General features: G+C 44.1%; 1 protein-coding gene across 2 annotated transcripts in view; it reads right to left on the reverse strand.

The window, feature by feature from the left end:
- Positions 1-20,558, reverse strand: part of LOC112235801 (carbohydrate sulfotransferase 11-like) — a 90,255-nt gene that overhangs the window by 46,231 nt on the left and 23,466 nt on the right. For both annotated transcript variants that reach the window (XM_042311103.1, XM_042311102.1), the window contains exon 2: positions 901-986. In XM_042311103.1, the coding sequence (XP_042167037.1) occupies positions 901-986 (86 nt within the window). The remainder of the gene's footprint in view (positions 1-900; positions 987-20,558) is intronic.

The following is a 20,558-nucleotide window of genomic DNA, read 5'->3' on the forward strand; positions in this document are numbered from 1 at the left end:
TTCCTAATGTTTGGTCCAATATACTCAGTGTATATAGACACAGAGAAATACAAAACCATTGTAAACAACAGATAGAGAGATAATTATTGCAGAGGAGTGAAGGAGTAACTAGCCTATCCATCATTGTGATAGTATCACCAACAGAAGTTTGCTGGCTGTTCTGAGAGACTGCAGTATGAGTGATACACTGAGGATGACAACCACACGTGAGAAAACAACTCTATTATCGCAATGCTATTGGATACACAGCCATTTCTGCATCTGGAAAAATACAGAAAGAACCACAGTAGCCTGACAAGCAAACGCAGCAAGGTCTCTTCAACCAACTCTGCTCAAAACACCTCAGACACACCATTCACTCCTCTCCCCCACATTATATATAATACTTCACCATTTGTTTTGTGGTTACAGTAATGTAAGCAGATGTAAGCAGAGCTTATTGTACTTAAAGGGAGAATGCAGTGCTCTGAAAAAGACTTAAAAGAAGTGAAATGTGTAATACTAACTATGCAATCGACCGTTACGCTAAATAAAGCCATCCTCCGGAAGGGGACTATCGCCACGGTAATGGAATATAGGTTTCCATGGCGCTCGTCCATCATGCAGCGGGCGTTGTCATACAGACGTAATAAATGAATAACGACAGAGTAGCAGGGACCCAGGCTTAGTGACACACACATACACCTGCACACACATTTATACACACACACATTTGGAGGGAAAGGGAGGACAAGGCTAAAAACAGCCAGGGTCACGGCCTTTCAAATGTGTCTCTGAGTCAGGCCTAATACAGCGGGGTCTATATTTACACAGAGAGAGAGAGAGAGAGAGAGAGAGAGAGTGAGAGTGAGAGTGAGAGTGAGAGTGAGAGTGAGAGTGAGAGTGAGAGATGGTTTCTACCTGTGTGGGGTTGTAGAGTTCCTGCAGTGCGTTGCGGGAGCCTTTCCTACAGCACATGTCCGCCGCAAACTGGTTCCTCCGCATGACTGTTAGAAGGAACAGAGAGAGGACCGTTAGCAATGCCCAATCACACTGGAACAACAGCAACAACAACCAATCACATTGTTACAACTTAAACAACAACCAATAAGAGAGTGGGTCTAATAATGTTAACTACAACAGCATTCACATAGAATAAATGACCATAAAGCTATATTCTGTAGGGCCAAAGGGAACTACCACAGCTAAACTACAAAGCCAGGTCCCTATACATACAACCAACAGCCCACACAACAAAGCAGCCAGACAATACCTCTCAAATTACTGGATGAAAGAGCCCACTAAATAACTACATGAGATTGAACAGAAGAGTGGGTGTGGGTGAACAACAATACGTTTGAGAGCCTTACTAGTCTCTGTTCTATGTTTCATCATCCTCACTGATCTAAAAGGAGTGGATATGTAATGCCGTATGACTGTAGGACAAAGACAGTACTGTAGGAAATCAGGACAAAGATGATCAACAACGTCAGCAGATTGAGAGAGGGGATGGGGATGGGGGGGGGGAGTAAGCCAACTGCAGACACACCCACTTCCTGTATCTTTGTATCTAACCCAGTTCATCGTTTCCTGTTTGTGCTGCGTGTTGTGGACAAATCATAGCCTTTTCTGTCACCTGGGCAATGGGTGAGAGCTGCGTGCTTGTTAGCGTAACGAACTACCGCAGACAGTCCATTATACCTTACCTTCAGTAGGAGAGGGGGAAGAGATGTCCCTATACACACACACACACCTCAGTGTGATGGGTGACCTGTCACCTGGCTGTGAAAGCAGCTTCATTATAATGCAGTTCATTCCTGCTCCCTACAGTGTGCATCATATAAACAGGCAATTACTGCTCTTTCAGCAGAATACACACACATACACACACTGATTGCACTCACTCAATCATTCTCATTTATCCTCTACAGCATCTATGGGCTGTCGACCTAATAGGTACAGAGAGTAAGATGATGAGACAGACAGACATAGAGATAGAGAAAGAGAGAGGGTGAGAGAGAGGGAGAAAGAGAGCAAAGCTACTCTCCCTGAGCCCTGAAATCTCCAAACAGTCCATCCTATTTCCCACACACACAAGTAGCTTATAAACCACCACACATACCTGATCTACAGATGTTGCTTCAGTGCCTCCAGGTCCACACACCTCTCTATTTAATCTGCTGGTAATCCTGTCTAAGTCTGGTGTGTGTTAATACACTGATCACATTCCCCTTCCAGGCACAGAAACACACACACACACACTATAGGTCGACCGATTATGATTTTTCAGCGCCTATACCGATGCCGATTATTGGATGACCCCAAAAAAAATGCCGATACCGATTAATCTGATGATTTATTTATTTGTAATAATGACAATTACAACAATACTGAATGAACACTTATTTTAACTTAATATAATACATCAATACAATCAATTTAGCCTCAAATAAATAATGAAAGCATGTTCAATTTGGTTTAAATAATGCAAAAACAAAGTGTTGGAGAAGAAAGTAAAAGTGCAATATGTGCCATGTAAAAAAGCTAACGTTTAAGCTCAGAACATGAGAAAATATGAAAGCTGGTGGTTCCTTTTAACACGAGTCTTCAATATTCCCAGGTAAGAAGTTTTAGGTTAAGGTTATTATAGGAATTATAGGACTATTTCTCTCTATACCATTTGTATTTCACATACCTTTGACCATTGGATGTTCTTATAGGCACTTTAGTATTGCCAGTGTAACAGTATAGCTTCCGTCCCTCTCCTCACCGCTACCTGCTCGAACCAGGAACATATCGACAACAGCCATCCTCGAAGCATCGTTACCCATCGCTCCACTACTCCAATTCTCAGAGCGAGTGACGTTTGAAACGCTATTAGCGCGCACCCCGCTAACTAGCTAGCCATTTCACATCGGTTACACCAGCCTAATCTCAGGAGTTGATAGGCTCGAAGTCATAAACAGCTCAATGCTTGAAGCATTGAGAAGAGCTGCTGGCAAATGCACAAAAGTGCTGTTTGAATGAATGCTTATGAGCCTTGCTGCTGCCTACCACCGCTCAGTCAGAAAGCTCTATCAAATATCAAATCATAGACTTAATTATAATATAATAACACACAGAAATACGAGAAGTATCTGTTTTAAATACGAGCCTTAGGTCATTAATATGGTCAAATCCGGAAACTATCATTTTGAAAATAAAATGTTTAATTCTTTCCGTTCCGTATTTATCTAACGTGTGGCATCCATAAGTCTAAATACTCCTGTTACATTGTACAACCTTCAATGTTATGTCATAATTACGTAAAATTCTGGCAAATTAGTTCGCAACGAGCCAGGTGGCCCAAACTGCTGCCTATACCCTGACTCTGCGTGCAATGAAAGCAAGAGAAGTGACACAATTTCCCTAGTTTAATATTGCCTGCTAACCTGGATTTCTTTTAACTAAATATGCAAGTTTAAAAATATATACTTGTGTATTGATTTTAAGAAAGGCTTTGATGTTTATGGTTAGGTACACATTGGTGCAACGACAGTGCTTTTTTCGCGAATGCGCTTGTTAAATCACCCGTTTGGCGAAGTAGGCTGTGATTCAATGATAAATTAACAGGCACCGCATCGATTATATGCAATGCAGGACAAGCTAGATAAACTAGTAATATCATCAACCATGTGTAGTTAACTAGTGATTATGTTAAGATTGATTGTTTTTTATAAGATAAGTTTAATGCTAGCTAGCACTTTACCTTGGCTCCTTGCTGCACTCGCATAACAGGTAGTCAGCCTGCCACACAGTCTCCTCGTGGAGTGCAATGTAATCGGCCATGATCGGTGTCCAAATATGGCAATTACCGATTGTTATGAAAACTTGAAATCGGCCATAATTAATCGGCCATTCCGATGAATTGGTCGACCTCTAACACACACACACACACACACACACACACACACACACACACACACACACACCCACACACACACACACACACTAGCCCACACACACTAGCCTCTTGATATACAGCAAAGCCCTCAGGATTACAGTTGAGTGTACCCACTACGTGGACCAGCAGGCCCACCTGCCAGCACACCTGTGTCACAGCCCGGGGGAGATGTATCCATAGCAACCACCTCATCTCACCTGCACCCTTCTGATTGGTTACAATAATCAAATGCCCTCTCAGCTGAGGACACGCTGAACGCTTAGACACACACACACACACGTGACCCTGATCTGACCTTCCTCATCTACTGTATCTGTTTTATTATGATGGACTTTGCCAAGCAGAAATAAACAGGTATGGGCTATGGTCAGCTGGATTGACCTCCCTCCCTCCCTCTTCCTCTTAGGGTGTGAGTTTTCGGGGACGTTATTCTCAACTTCCTATTGTGGACTTTTACAGGCCTATTAAATCAGCCACTCTTTGTGAATCAGTGAAAATGTTCTACCAAGTCGAACACATGCACTCCACCCCCCTCAAAGGGTTACTAAGGGCGTTTGGTGTTTCCACCTTCCTCTATGAACTACTGTTGGGCAGTAGGGATTCTCTAGTGATTCTCCCTTTGCGTTCAGCTCAAAGACACAGCAGAGCCAGCCTCCCTCCCAAATCCCACCAATAACAGCTTCTGACATGCAAAGGATTCTATGAAGTCAAGCATCACAAACCACGCAGAAACTACAGCAACACACAACAGTGAGCCCAGAATAACAAGATACTAAATCAGATCCAAAGTTGGCATACATATGTCATGTAAAACCGTCGTTGAAGGAGTGGCTGGAGTGTATATTGGGAAGCAATATATTCACTGTGAGTTTGATTACATACTGTCGCCTCACTATAAATAGTAGTCCGTTCTGCACAAGCTCAGCAGGTCTGTAATCACACAACATCTGCAGCCATCTATCAGCAAGGGATTATGGGATACTGGAGGATTAATCTGCTGCTAATCTTACCTACACACAGAGAGCATCAATTCACTTGCCACTGTCACGTGCACACACACACACACACGCACAGTAACATAAAAAAAACACACACAGTCACTAACGTGCATGCACAAACGCTGATGTGTACATGTACATGCACACGCACGCACACACACACACACACACACACACACACACACACACACACACACACACACACACACACACACACACACTGATCGGTTTGATAATGTCTAGCGGGAGATAGACCTCCCGCAGACTTTTCATATCTCCCGTGAGTGTCTTGTCTGTCTGTGTACATTTAGATGTGTGTGTTATATCTCTGGTGCTCAGAGCTGAAGTGCTGAAGATGAGTTAGGATTCAGATGAACAGCAAAATTAGAGCAGGAGCATAGGAGACAGATGTTTAGGCACGCGAGTGCAACTTCATTAAACAAAAGCCTGATAAGCGCCTGTCAAATGTGTGTCGGGTGGTAATGCGTGTGTGTTGGTGCAATATGTGGGGGACGCGAGTCTGTTAATAATTGGATTTATGTAGCGTGTGTGTGTGTGTGTGTGTGTGTGTGCGTGTGTGTGTGCGTCCACAGGGAAAGGCTAGCTAAACCCAATCAGAACAGTTGATATGATAGGCTGTTTGTTTCTCCTCTTCATTCATTTAGCTGTGGGCCTTTAATCCTTTAATGATAATTACTAACATGAACATAAAACACACCCTCATTGTAGCATGGGAACAACCATCAGTTTAGTAGAGACTGAAAGTGTGTGTATGTGTGTGTCGACACACACTTTATGTTCTAATTACGGGTGGAAAGAAATGTCTTGATGTCATGTATTAACATCCCCAATAGAAATATAATTCTGTAATTAATAAATGAATTGATAATGACAGAAAATAAGGAATGTGTCTCATAAGAGACGAGATGATGAAAGAGGAGGCTTTGAAAAGGAGAGGTACGAGTTCTGGAGCAGAGAGACCGATTGCACCTCACAGTACATATAAGACCACGCCGCAGCTATTATGGCTCTTTAAACTACACTAAACAAAAATATAAACGCAACATGTAAAATGTCAGTTTGATGTTTCATGGGCTGAAATAAAATATCCTGGAAATATGCACAAAAAAGCTTATTTCTCTCAAACGTTACGTCCCTGTTAGTGAGCATTTCTCCTTTGCCAAGATAATCCATCCACCTGACAGGTGTGGCATATCAAGACGCTGATTAAACAGCATGATCATTACACAGGTGCACCTTGTACTGGGGACAATAAAAGGCCACTCTAAAATGTGCCGTTTTGTCACACAACAATGCCACAGATGTCTCAAGTTTTGAGGGAGAGTGCAATTGGCATGCTGACTGCAGGAATATCCACCAGAACTGTTGCCAGAGAATGTAATGTTCATTTCTCTACCATAAGCCACCTCCAACGTCATCTTAGAGAATTTGGCAGTACATCCAACCCGCCTGTAACCACACCAGCCCAGGACCTCCACATTCGGCTTCTTCACCTGCGGGATCATCTGAGAGCAGCCACCCGGACAGCTGATGAAACTGTGGGTTTGCACAATTTCTGCACAAACTGTCAGAAACCCAGCTCTGGGAAGCTCATCTGTGTGGTCGACGTCCTCACCAGGGACTTGACCTGTCTGCAGTTCGGCGTCGGAACTGACTTCAGTGGGCAAAAGCTCACCTTCGATGGCCACTGGCACATGGGAAAAGTGTGCTCTTCATGGATGAATCCTGGTTTCAACTGTACCAGGCAGATACAAGCGTGTATGGCGTTGTCAGTCGCACAGCCATGGAAGATTAGTGGGACAACTTTCCACAGGCCACAATCAACAGCCTGATCAACTCTATGGGAAGGAGATGTGTCGCGCTGCATGAGGCAAATCGCAGTCACACCAGTAACTGACTGTTTTTCTGATCCGCGCCCCTACCTTTTTAAAAAAGGTATCTGTGGCCAAAAGATGCATGTCAGTATTCCCAGTCATGTGAAATCCATAGATTAGGGCCGAATGAATGTATTTCAATTGACAGATTTCCTTATATGAACTGTAACTCAGTCAAATGTTTGAAAATGTTGCATGTTGCATTTATAAATTTTTTCAGTGTATATAAGTATCCCAACATACACAACAACCTATTGTGGACAGGTAATACAACAGTGGGGCTACAGCTTCATGATATACTGCTATAATCAGAACACTGACTGGACAGATGAGTGGTTTAGTTTGTCTCTAGTTGATTATAGTTGTACCTCTGTGTGTGGTCTATTGATCGCGTTAGCTTTGAGTTCAGGTCCTTGAGTAGGTCGAAGGGTCATTCAGACTGCTGTGTGATCATACAGGTCTCTCGGACCGAAGCAACATGGTCGGGCGAAGAGGCAAGTGCTTGCCAACGTGAGTTGCTTCCCACTGGGCAGCAGTTGCTTCCCAGCAGATAGATGTACACGTCCCAAGTGGTAGCTAAAGTAATCAATTTGTTCCAAGTTGTTTCTAGCCACGTCTATAAACTAGCTAGCTGGGAGGGGATTATCAGGACGACTGACTGAACATAATCCATACGTCTCCCCTCGACTCTCGCTGCACAACATGCGTCATAAATTTGGGCACCAGGCATGTCGGGTATACCCTCTCCCATCCCCAATGATGTGACCCCCATTCTAAGACCCCTAAGTAATGGCTGCCCTCTCACTGCCTGACTCAATATTCCCAACATTGAATAGGAATGGAATTTGGAGTGGGGAACATGACCACAGTGCAGAAACTCTTAGCTATGGAGAAGTCTGTTTGGGTCTTTTAAGTGGAGAAACAAATAACATAGACACACACACACACAGAAACAGGATGGATGAATAAACAGAGGAGCATGTTGTAAACCCATATTTGGCCACAGACTAAGAGACAGCGGTCAGTCACACAGTCGGAGGCAGTCAAGCATGGTCAGATATGGTCAGATATGGTCAGAGGCGGTCAAGCATGGTCAGATATGGTCAGAGGCGGTCAAGCATGGTTAGACAGTCACACAGAGAGATGGACAAACTACCGCAGACAGACATGAATCACAAACCACAAGCCCAGAAGAGGTGAACATACGGGACCAGTGGGAGATCCATAGTAACAGAAAAAAGAGAGAGATGGAGTGAGAAAGGGAAAAGTGAAGAAGGGAGGGAAGGAGGGGGAAGATATGGACACAGAGAGCAGGAGGGAAGAACCCACTGAACGTCTCCCGTGTGACAACCCTGGGACAGTCACCCCTCCTGTACTGCCCTGTCTTTAACCCCTCCAGTCATGAAAGTGAATATGAGTGAACAGAGGGTAGATTAATTAGAGAAAGAGATAGAGAGATAGAGAGAGAGGTGCAGATGAAGAGACAGACAGTTAGACAAGGATATCAACCATAGATCATTCGTAAGGTGATGCATAGCAGCCACTGCAGTAGGCACCAAAGCTCTCACCACACATTAGCCTTCTTAGCCTACCTCCCTTCCTCCCTCCCTCCTCTTCTGTATACCCCAACATCACCCTGCCGTGCCCGGCAGTGGTCAACAGGATGGGTGTCTCAAAAAACAATTCTGCAATCAGGGTGGAAGGGCTATGTTCAAAACACCACAGGGAAGAACCACACGCTCCATCATGCATGCAGTCACTGTATGTGTGTGTGTGTTAGTCCTGAACGTTACCTCCTGTAAGACTGTGGTGGAAGCTTAGAGGATGGGGTAAGAGGTAACTCTAGGGCTGACCCCATTCAGTCGACTGGTCGATTGTTTGGTCCACAGAGAATGTTTTTGTCAGCCAGATGCAAAACGTCTTGATTGATGCCTGTCTCAGTGGACTAATCCATTGCTGAGGCCACAGGGTTGGCTCACCAGTAGTACATTTCCCGTTAATTCCCCTAATTTCTAATCTACAATGTTTGTTTGGTTACCAGAATTTCTGTTCATGCGTTCAATATACAGTATTGTTATCATTACAGTATTTTACCGTTCTCATTGTCAATAGTGGACACGTTGTTTGCAAAGCGCACAACTTAGTCTACACTTGAGAGGAACAAGTTTTGGTTCATTTCATTCCATTTATGAGTTTTGTCAATTTAGTCATTGTGTTTTGTAAGGATGCACACCTGATTACTCATAGAAGTCGGCCCAGGCTACCTGGCCTGCGCGCAAATGTCGGCTTATACAATGTCCCCATAGTATTTCAGATTGTCTTAACTCACCACCACTAATGAGCTGTGGAGCTTCTCAAAGCAATTTCTTCTTCACCTCAAAACAGCAAGTAAACAAAGTCTGTTTTTACATCCATTGAGAATGATAATAGTTCCTCGAGGTGGCCTATTTAAAACATCTTTCCAGCTCTCTCCATTTCCGTAACCACACCACCTGAAAGGGGGGGGGGGATGCCATGCTCTGATCCAGGGGAAACATAAAAATAGGCCAACCTGATTGCTTCTTATCCCTTACGCAAATAGCCTACTGCTGTGTCTGTTCCGAGCTCACTGGCATGGGAAATTCTGAGGGTCCAGAATATTTTATACGGCGTGGCAAGTTTGTTAGCACAAGCTTTGGGCTGGACCAAGTTGTATAAAATATTCTGGATCCTCACAATATTGCCATTGGCAACTATGTAAAAAATAGCCTACATACATAAAGCCAACAAATGAAAACAGTGCAGCCTGCAGTTAGAAAATATCCTGATAAAAATAAATCACATTGGCTATGCATGGCCTGTCTGCAAGGAACTTGAAACATTGGCAAGTTTGTTAGCACAAGCTTTGGACCTTTTAAGATAACGATAAGCAGCATAACACACACAAAGTCCACTCTTTCCCTATCCATCCAACACCAACAAAAGGCACAAAAATGGTTGTACAATCTAGCCAAAATACTTATTGAGAGAGAGGGAGAGAGAGAGAGAGAGAGAGAGAGAGAGAGAGAGAGAAGGGAAAGAGAGAGAGAGAGAGAGAGAGAGAGAGAGAGAGAGAAATGTGAAGACATGCATATTATATATACAATTTTTTTTCAAATTTGTTGCTTAAATTTAACTCAATCATTCAGACACATGGAACATCTTAAATAGTATCATCCACAATGGGGAAAAACTAAATTAACTAATTAGCTAAAAACTAAGATCCCAAACAAATATTACAACCTATATTACAGAACTTCTCCTCCTGCTTCTCTCTTTTGATGCTTATTTTGTGGGTGGACACATCAAAGTGCACCTCCTATTGTTAAAGGTGGCAAAGCGGTCAATAACACTATTATGGCTTCGTGGCCCAATCACTTCAGCCTCAATGGACATGGCTGCAAGACGTGCAAGTCTTTTCTGACCCATTGTCTTACGCAACCAGGAGTGCAGCCGGCGCAGTGCACTAAAGGACCTTTCACAGGAGCAGTGCACTGAAGGACCTTTCACAGGAGCAGTGCACTAAAGGACCTTTCACAGGAGCAGTGCACTAAAGGACCTTTCACAGGAGCAGTGCACTGAAAGGACCTTTCACAGGAGCAGTGCACTAAAGGACCTTTCACAGGAGCAGTGCACTAAAGGAAAACAGTGACCTTTCACAGGAACAGCGCACTAAAGGACCTTTCACAGGAGCAGTGCACTAAAGGACCTTTCACAGGAGCAGTGCACTAAAGGACCTTTCACAGGAGCAGTGCACTAAAGGACCTTTCACAGGAGCAGCTACTCACAGGGATTGTGAGGGAAACCTGAATGATTTCCTTCAGAGAAGGAAACGTATCATCATCCAGGAGGTTATGCACAGCAAGCATATCTTTGGGAGGACGTCCAGCCTCTCTTTTCCATGCAAGAAAGTTTCTGGCCACCAACATCTCTTCTGCTTTAACATCAATACCGTAGTGCTTGGCAAACTCAGTGGATCTGGATCTGTTTGTTGTCCCTCTCTCTCTGGATCTGTTTGTTGTCCCTCCCTGTCTGGATCTGTTTGTTGTCCCTCCCTGTCTGGATCTGTTTGTTGTCCCTCTCTCTCTGGATCTGTTTGTTGTCCCTCTCTCTCTGGATCTGTTTGTTGTCCCCCTCTCTCTCTGGATCTGTTTGTTGTCCCTCTCTGTCTGGATTTGTTTGTTGTTCCTCCCTGTCTGGATCTGTTTGTTGTCCCTCTCTGTCTGGATCTGTTTATTGTCCCTCCCTGTCTGGATCTGTTTGTTGTCCCTCCCTGTCTGGATCTGTTTGTTGTCCCTCCCTGTCTGGATCTGTTTGTTGTCCCTCCCTGTCTGGATCTGTTGTTGTCCCTCTCCCTCTCTCTGGATCTGTTTGTTGTCCCTCCCTGTCTGGATCTGTTTGTTGTCCCTCTCTGTCTGGATCTGTTTGTTGTCCCTCCCTCTCTGGATCTGTTTGTTGTCCCTCCCTGTCTGGATCTGTTTGTTGTCCCTCCCTCTCTGGATCTGTTTGTTGTCCCTCCCTGTCTGGATCTGTTTGTTGTCCCTCTCCCTCTCTCTGGATCTGTTTGTTGTCCCTCCCTCTCTCTCTGGATCTGTTTGTTGTCCCTCCCTCTCTGGATCTGTTTGTTGTCCCTCTCTCTCTGGATCTGTTTGTTGTCCCTCTCTCTCTGGATCTGTTTGTTGTCCTCCCTGTCTGGATCTGTTTGTTGTCCCTCTCTCTCTGGATCTGTTTGTTGTCCCTCTCTGGATCTGTTGGTTGTCCCTCCCTCTCTGGATCTGTTTGTTGTCCCTCCCTCTCTGGATCTGTTTGTTGTTCCTCTCTATCCGGATCTGTTTGTTGTCCCTCCCTGTCTGGATCTGTTTGCTGTCCCTCACTCTCTGGATCTGTTTGTTGTCCCTCCCTGTCTGGATCTGTTTGTTGTTCCTCTCTCTCTGGATCTGTTTGTTGTCCCTCTCTATCTGGATCTGTTTGTTGTCCCTCCCTGTCTGGATCTGTTTGTTGTCCCTCCCTGTCTGGATCTGTTTGTTGTCCCTCCCTGTCTGGATCTGTTGTTGTCCCTCTCCCTCTCTCTGGATCTGTTTGTTGTCCCTCTCTCTCTGGATCTGTTTGTTGTCCCTCTCTCTCTGGATCTGTTTGTTGTCCCTCTCTTTCTGGATCTGTTCGTTGTCCCTCTTTCTCTGGATCTGTTTGTTGTTCCTCCCTGTCTGGATCTGTTTGTTGTTCCTCTCTCTCTGGATCTGTTTGTTGTCCCTCTCTATCCGGATCTGTTTGTTGTCCCTCCCTGTCTGGATCTGTTTGTTGTCCCTCTCTCTCTGGATCTGTTTGTTGTCCCTCTCTGGATCTGTTGGTTGTCCCTCCCTCTCTGGATCTGTTTGTTGTCCCTCCCTCTCTGGATCTGTTTGTTGTTCCTCTCTATCTGGATCTGTTTGTTGTCCCTCTCTCTCTGGATCTGTTTGTTGTCCCTCTCTCTCTGAATCTGTTTGTTGTCCCTACCTCTCTCGATCTGTTTGTTGTCCCTCCCTCTCTGGATCTGTTTGTTGTTCCTCTCTATCCGGATCTGTTTGTTGTCCCTCCCTGTCTGGATCTGTTTGCTGTCCCTCCCTCTCTGGATCTGTTTGTTGTCCCTCCCTGTCTGGATCTGTTTGTTGTCCCTCTCTCTCTGGATCTGTTTGTTGTCCCTCTCTCTCTGGATCTGTTTGTTGTCCCTCCCTCTCTGGATCTGTTTGCTGTCCCTCCCTCTCTGAATCTGTTTGTTGTCCCTCTCTCTCTGAATCTGTTTGTTGTCCCTCCCTCTCTGGATCTGTTTGTTGTTCCTCTCTCTCTGGATCTGTTTGTTGTCCCTCTTTCTCTGGATCTGTTTGTTGTCCCTCTTTCTCTGGATCTGTTTGTTGTCCCTCTCTGGATCTGTTTGTTGTCCCTCCCTGTCTGGATCTGTTTGTTGTCCCTCTCTCTCTGGATCTGTTTGCTGTCCCTCCCTCTCTGGATCTGTTTGTTGTCCCTCTCTCTCTGGATCTGTTTGTTGTTCCCTCTCTCTCTGGATCTGTTTGTTGTCCCTCTCTATCCGGATCTGTTTGTTGTCCCTCCCTGTCTGGATCTGTTTGTTGTCCCTCTCTCTCTGGATCTGTTTGCTGTCCCTCCCTCTCTGGATCTGTTTGTTGTCCCTCTCTATCCGGATCTGTTTGTTGTCCCTCTCTCTCTGATCTGTTTGCTGTCCCTCCCTCTCTGGATCTGTTTGTTGTCCCTCTCTATCTGGATCTGTTTGTTGTCCCTCTCTATCCGGATCTGTTTGTTGTCCCTCTCTCTCTGGATCTGTTTGTTGTCCCTCTCTATCTGGATCTGTTTGTTGTCCCTCTCTCTCTGGATCTGTTTGTTGTCCCTCCCTCTCTGGATCTGTTTGTTGTCCCTCCCTCTCTGGATCTGTTTGTTGCCCCTCCCTCTCTGGATCTGTTTGTTGTCCCTCCCTCTCTGGATCTGTTTGTTGTTCCTCTCTCTCTGGATCTGTTTGTTGTCCCTCTTTCTCTGGATCTGTTTGTTGTCCCTCTCTGGATCTGTTTGTTGTCCCTCTTTCTCTGGATCTGTTTGTTGTCCCTCTTTCTCTGGATCTGTTTGTTGTCCCTCTCTGGATCTGTTTGTTGTCCCTCCCTGTCTGGATCTGTTTGTTGTCCCTCTCTCTCTGGATCTGTTTGCTGTCCCTCCTCTCTGGATCTGTTTGTTGCCCTCTCTCTCTGGATCTGTTTGTTGTTCCTCTCTCTCTGGATCTGTTTGTTGTCCCTCTCTCTCCGGATCTGTTTGTTGTCCCTCCCTGTCTGGATCTGTTTGTTGTCCCTCTCTCTCTGGATCTGTTTGTTGTCCCTCCCTCTCTGGATCTGTTTGTTGTCCCTCTCTATCCGGATCTGTTTGTTGTCCCTCTCTCTCTGGATCTGTTTGCTGTCCCTCCCTCTCTGGATCTGTTTGTTGTCCCTCTCTGGATCTGTTTGTTGTCCCTCTCTATCTGGATCTGTTTGTTGTCCCTCCCTGTCTGGATCTGTTTGCTGTCCCTCACTCTCTGGATCTGTTTGTTGTCCCTCCCTGTCTGGATCTGTTTGTTGTTCCTCTCTCTCTGGATCTGTTTGTTGTCCCTCTCTATCCGGATCTGTTTGTTGTCCCTCCCTGTCTGGATCTGTTTGCTGTCCCTCCCTCTCTGAATCTGTTTGTTGTCCCTCTCTCTCTGAATCTGTTTGTTGTCCCAACCTCTCTCGATCTGTTTGTTGTCCCTCCCTCTCTGGATCTGTTTGTTGTTCCTCTCTATCCGGATCTGTTTGTTGTCCCTCCCTGTCTGGATCTGTTTGTTGTCCCTCCCTCTCTGGATCTGTTTGTTGTCCCTCCCTCTCTGGATCTGTTTGTTGTCCCTCCCTCTCTGGATCTGTTTGTTGTCCCTCCCTCTCTGGATCTGTTTGTTGTCCCTCTCTGGATCTGTTTGTTGTCCCTCCTTCTCTGGATCTGTTTGTTGTCCCTCTCTGGATCTGTTTGTTGTCCCTCTCTGGATCTGTTTATTGTCCCTCCTTCTCTGGATCTGTTTGTTGTCCCTCCTTCTCTGGATCTGTTTGTTGTCCCTCTCTGGATCTGTTTGTTGTCCCTCCTTCTCTGGATCTGTTTGTTGTCCCTCCTTCTCTGGATCTGTTTGTTGTCCCTCTCTGGATCTGTTTGTTGTCCCTCCTTCTCTGGATCTGTTTGTTGTCCCTCCTTCTCTGGATCTGTTTGTTGTCCCTCCCTCTCTGGATCTGTTTGTTGTCCCTCTCTCTCTGGATCTGTTTGTTGTCCCTCTCTGGATCTGTTTGTTGTCCCTCCTTCTCTGGATTTGTTTGTTGTCCCTTTTGTCTGTGGGGCTTGACATGTATTGTTATTAAACTCATATTTACAATAACTCAAGGCTTAATAGGCGATGAATCAGTTTTACGTATTAATTTGTCTGTTTGAACTGGTACAATCTTAATTTCTCACCGGATTGGCCTTCGGCAGAGCTGCTGGCTCTGCCTCTCTTGAAGAATGTCCGTATATCCATCTAACATTAGTCGTTTGCTAGCATACAGTTGAGAAATTGAGGATAATACAATGGCATTGTGTTCAACACTATGTCACCTTTTCTACACATGACCTACTGATAATTGTTTTGCAATGGCCTACTGAATGAAAGCAATTTAGTATGAAAGGGTTTGTGCATGATGTTATGTCATCTGTCTCATTCATAGCCTGGCACAGATAGCAAGACTACATTTAATACAATGTTAATTAGATATCATCTGTCTCATTTATAGCCTGGCACAGATAGCAAGACTACATTAAATACAATGTTAATTAGATATCATCTGTCTCATTTATAGCCTGGCACAGATAGCAAGACTACATTAAATACAATGTTAATTAGATATCATCTGTCTCATTTATAGCCTGGCACAGATAGCAAAACTACATTAAATATAATGTTAATTAGATATCATCTGTCTCATTTATAGCCTGGCACAGATAGCAAGACTACATTAAATATAATGTTAATTAGATATCATCTGTCTCATTTATAGCCTGGCACAGATAGCAAAACTACATTAAATACAACGTTAGCTAGATATCATCGCCACATAACTTATGTCGAGTTTAAAAGACACCGTTACCGTTAGCTAGCTCCCAACGTCTGTTACACGATAACTTACAGGCAGCCTCACATAAACACGTATTTGTTAACAAAGCTTTGATTATGACCAAAGTTAATAGTAGTGAATACTCTCTCTCTCTCTCTCTGTGTGTTCTAACTTACCACAAATTCACATCGTAGCCAATCTGCATGAATCTGTCCTGTCAGAGCCTTTTCCTGTCAGTTTACTGTTAGCTAGCAGTCTCAAGAAACAGCAGTAGCTAACGTTAACCAAAATGTTAGATACAAGTAGACCTAACTATCACTAGGGCATGCAGCAGCCTCCTCTCCAGCAGCCTCCTCTGTAGCTGTCTCCTCTCCAGCAGCCTCCTCTGTAGCTGTCTCCTCTACAGCAGCCCCCTCCCCCCCCCAGGTCCAAGTGCCCGCCCCCGGTAAGAAGTTAAAGATGGGATGGAACGGTTGACGAAAAAAAAGAAATCACAGAGAAAATATATTGACTGATATATTAATTTATTTAGGGGGGGGCTAATGAATAGGCCTTGTGACGTCCTGGGCCTATGTGTTCTTAAAAGGAAGGAAAATACCAATCATGAGGATCCACTTTTATATACTGACGCACAGATAGCGCATTGTGCTAACAAAACAACTCTCTCAACTATACACTGGAATTACATGGGTCTATTACTGAACTTTCACTGGCAAACAATGGTTACAGACCCAACAACATTATACAACCCTTCCTCATGGTTACAGTCCCTACAACATTATATAGTATCCCTTCCTCATGGTTACAGACCCAACAACATTATATAGTATCCCTTCCTCATGGTTACAGACCCAACAACATTATATAGTATCCCTTCCTCATGGTTACAGACCCAACAACATTATATAGTATCCCCTCCTCATGGTTACAGACCCAACAACATTATATAGTATCCCTTCCTCATGGTTACAGACCCAACAACATTATATAGTATCCCTTCCTCATGGTTACAGACCCAACAACATTATATAGTATCCCTTCCTCATGGTTACAGACCCAACAACATTATATAGCATCCCTTCCTCATGGTTACAGACCCAACAACATTATATAGTATCCCCTCCTCATGGTTACAGACCCAACAACATTATATAGTATCCCTTCCTCATGGTTACAGACCCAACAACATTATATAGTATCCCCTCCTCATGGTTACAGACCCAACAACATTATATAGTATCCCCTCCTCATGGTTACAGACCCAACAACATTATATAGTATCCCCAACAACATTCCTTCCTCATGGTTACAGACCCAACAACATTATATAGTATCCCTTCCTCATGGTTACAGACCCAACAACATTATATAGTATCCCTCCTCATGGTTACAGACCCAACAACATTATATAGTATCCCTTCCTCATGGTTACAGACCCAACAACATTATATAGTATCCCTTCCTCATGGTTACAGACCCAACAACATTATATAGTATCCCTCCTCATGGTTACAGACCCAACAACATTATATAGTATCCCTTCCTCATGGTTACAGACCCAACAACATTATATAGTATCCCCTCCTCATGGTTACAGACCCAACAACATTATATAGTATCCCTTCCTCATGGTTACAGACCCAACAACATTATATAGTATCCCTTCCTCATGGTTACAGACCCAACAACATTATATAGTATCCCTTCCTCATGGTTACAGACCCAACAACATTATATAGTATCCCCTCCTCATGGTTACAGACCCAACAACATTATATAGTATCCCTCCTCATGGTTACAGACCCAACAACATTATATAGTATCCCTTCCTCATGGTTACAGACCCAACAACATTATATAGTATCCCTCCTCATGGTTACAGACCCAACAACATTATATAGTATCCCTTCCTCATGGTTACAGACCCAACAACATTATATAGTATCCCCTCCTCATGGTTACAGACCCAACAACATTATATAGTATCCCTCCTCATGGTTACAGACCCAACAACATTATATAGTATCCCTTCCTCATGGTTACAGACCCAACAACATTATATAGTATCCCTTCCTCATGGTTACAGACCCAACAACATTATATAGTATCCCTTCCTCATGGTTACAGACCCAACAACATTATATAGTATCCCTTCCTCATGGTTACAGACCCAACAACATTATACAGTATCCCTTCCTCATGGTAACAGACCCAACAACATTATATAGTATCCCTTCCTCATGGTTACAGACCCAACAACATTATATAGTATCCTCGTCATGGTAACAGACCCAACAACATTATATAGTATCCCTTCCTCATGGTTACAGACCCAACAACATTATACAGTATCCCTTCCTCATGGTAACAGACCCAACAACATTATATAGTATCCCTTCCTCATGGTTACAGACCCAACAACATTATATAGTATCCCTCGTCATGGTAACAGACCCAACAACATTATATAGTATCCCTTCCTCATGGTTAGACCCAACAACATTATATAGTATCCCTTCCTCATGGTAACAGACCCAACGACATTATATAGTATCCCTTCCTCATGGTTACAGACCCAACAACATTATATAGTATCCCTCGTCATGGTAACAGACCCAACAACATTATATAGTATCCCTTCCTCATGGTAACAGACCCAACAACATTATATAGTATCCCTTCCTCATGGTTACAGACCCAACAACATTATATAGTATCCCTCCTCATGGTTACAGACCCAACAACATTATATAGTATCCCTTCCTCATGGTTACACACCCAACAACATTATATAGTATCCCTTCTCATGGTAACAGACCCAACAACATTATATAGTATCCCTTCCTCATGGCAACAGACCCAACAACATTATATAGTATCCCTTCCTCATGGTTACAGACCCAACAACATTATATAGTATCCCTTCCTCATGGTAACAGACCCAACAACATTATATAGTATCCCTTCCTCATGGTTACAGACCCAACAACATTATATAGTATCCCCTCCTCGTAGAGAAAAGCACATGAGATTTTTGTGGGCAAACTTTGCCATCAAAGTCTGTCATTCTCTGGATTTATGGTGCTTTCAAGACAACTAGGAACTCAGAAAAAAACAAGGTTGAATCATGACGTCAGTGATCTTCAGGTCGTAACTCTCGAAAGAGGCCAAGTTCCCGATTTGGAATTCCGAGTTGAATGACCTTTCAAAACGTACAGTATTTTCCCAGTCTGGGCTAATAGTTGTCTTGAACGCACTGACGTCAGATTTCCCAGTTCCGAGTTTCCATTTGTTTTGAATGCGGCAGAAGTCATGCTGGATTGACAGCACGGCCAATGTATCCAACCTTTTTATGGCCCATGGTGTTGCATGTTTAACATAGATAACATAACATTAGATAAGAGACACTTTCAGACAGATGCGTTAAACCCTTAAACCCAGACCTGGACCACACACCCTCTCCCCTGAATAGCAGGCAGGGGAGGCAAAATAGTGATTGCTTTGCATTGCCATTAATTCCTTCCAAACCACTCATTGTTGAATTTGCGATTTCCAACTTGTGTGATGTTTATGTCCAAAGCCCGATGACCACGATATGTTTTATCTATCATTTCTCTTCATTATTTCTCCTCCTATGACAAGGATTGAAAAGGATTTGCCAGTAGATTGTCATAGTGATTCATGATGATGACTGCTTATCTAGCTTGCTAGCTAAGATTTTGAAAGTATGACGTTTACATGATCAGTCCAATCAAAGCTACCATAGATATTCATTTTATCTGTGGCCAATGACTTTGAGCCTCCTTGGACAGGCACTTCTAATATAAATCTATGGCAGCACCAAAGGGAGCTTGAACTGCCTAGCTCTCCCTGTGGATTTGGCGGTGACGTAGTGCCCCCATGAGTGACAGATCACTGAGCCAATCACGGCGCAACTAGACAAGATGATCAACTCCTATGCGCTGTATTTTTGCTGACTGCCCCACCACCACAGAAAGCCCTGAGCTAGGCTGAAACACCTGCATTTTGAAGCTTTCTTACTCAAGAAAGAGACCATGTTTGTATATGTGTGTTGTGTGTGTGTGTGTGGGGGGGGGGGGCTATTCTGTGTTGAATCTATTCGTCTGTCATCTGGGGGGAGGGGTGTAAAACTATAGGAGGGGGCTGTGTCAACAGCCTGCAATTCCTCTGACACACAGCAGATCTAGTCCCTGTTCTCACTAGCTACTTCAGAGTGATTGATTGTTTATAGAACAAGACTACTTTCCCTGAGTCTCTGGCTTTCCCACCGAAATCCTCACAGGCTCCTCACAGACTCAAAACTCCCTGTTTGACACACTCAACACCAGACGATGTAACCTCTGACACATAGGAAATGAGGACGTGACACTCACTCCTCTAATTCTCCATACCTCAGACTAAAGGTCAGGGGTCAAGCTGTGACGTGAGGTCAAAGTGTCACTCACCTTTCATAGTTGGAGCTGGGGTTGTCACAGTAGGAGTCAACTGTAAACACACACACGCGCATGCAAAATCAAACAACTATTTTTCTAATGAATAGACATGCCCCCTAACTCTTATATTTTTCTATTTCACTTTGGCTTTCCTCTCTCTCTGTCTAATTGCCTCTATGAAATATTAATATTGTGTGTCTCTTGGGTCCCTGTCGTTCCTGATCTCAGCATGCTTCCCTGCATCCCTCAAACTTCGGTTCGCCCTGCCCTGCCACCTGTCTCACACTCCCACTGGGACACAGGGATTTAATTGATAACATACACACACACGCAACTATTTCTCTCACAGCCATGTTTGTCAAAGAATGCTTCCAGGAAGGATTTCTGTTCTGTTTTCTAGCTCTTGATTTCGTCTGCTTTGGATTTAATCTTGTCTGTTTTAGGTCTGGATCTGGTGCTTCTGGTTTGGTTTGTGTTACAGGAAGTCTAGCGATTAACTCAAATCTCTGCAGTTTCTGTGAACCAGCCAAGGGAGATTGGGGCCTCTTAAATTGACGCTCACACACACACACGCGCGCGCGCGCGCACGCACACACACACACCCACACACGCACTCCCTCTGTGACTGTCTGATTAAAGTTGCATTTAAAGACAGC

This window comes from Oncorhynchus tshawytscha, linkage group LG33, assembly GCF_018296145.1.
Source record: "Oncorhynchus tshawytscha isolate Ot180627B linkage group LG33, Otsh_v2.0, whole genome shotgun sequence".
Lineage (NCBI taxonomy): Eukaryota > Metazoa > Chordata > Actinopteri > Salmoniformes > Salmonidae > Oncorhynchus > Oncorhynchus tshawytscha.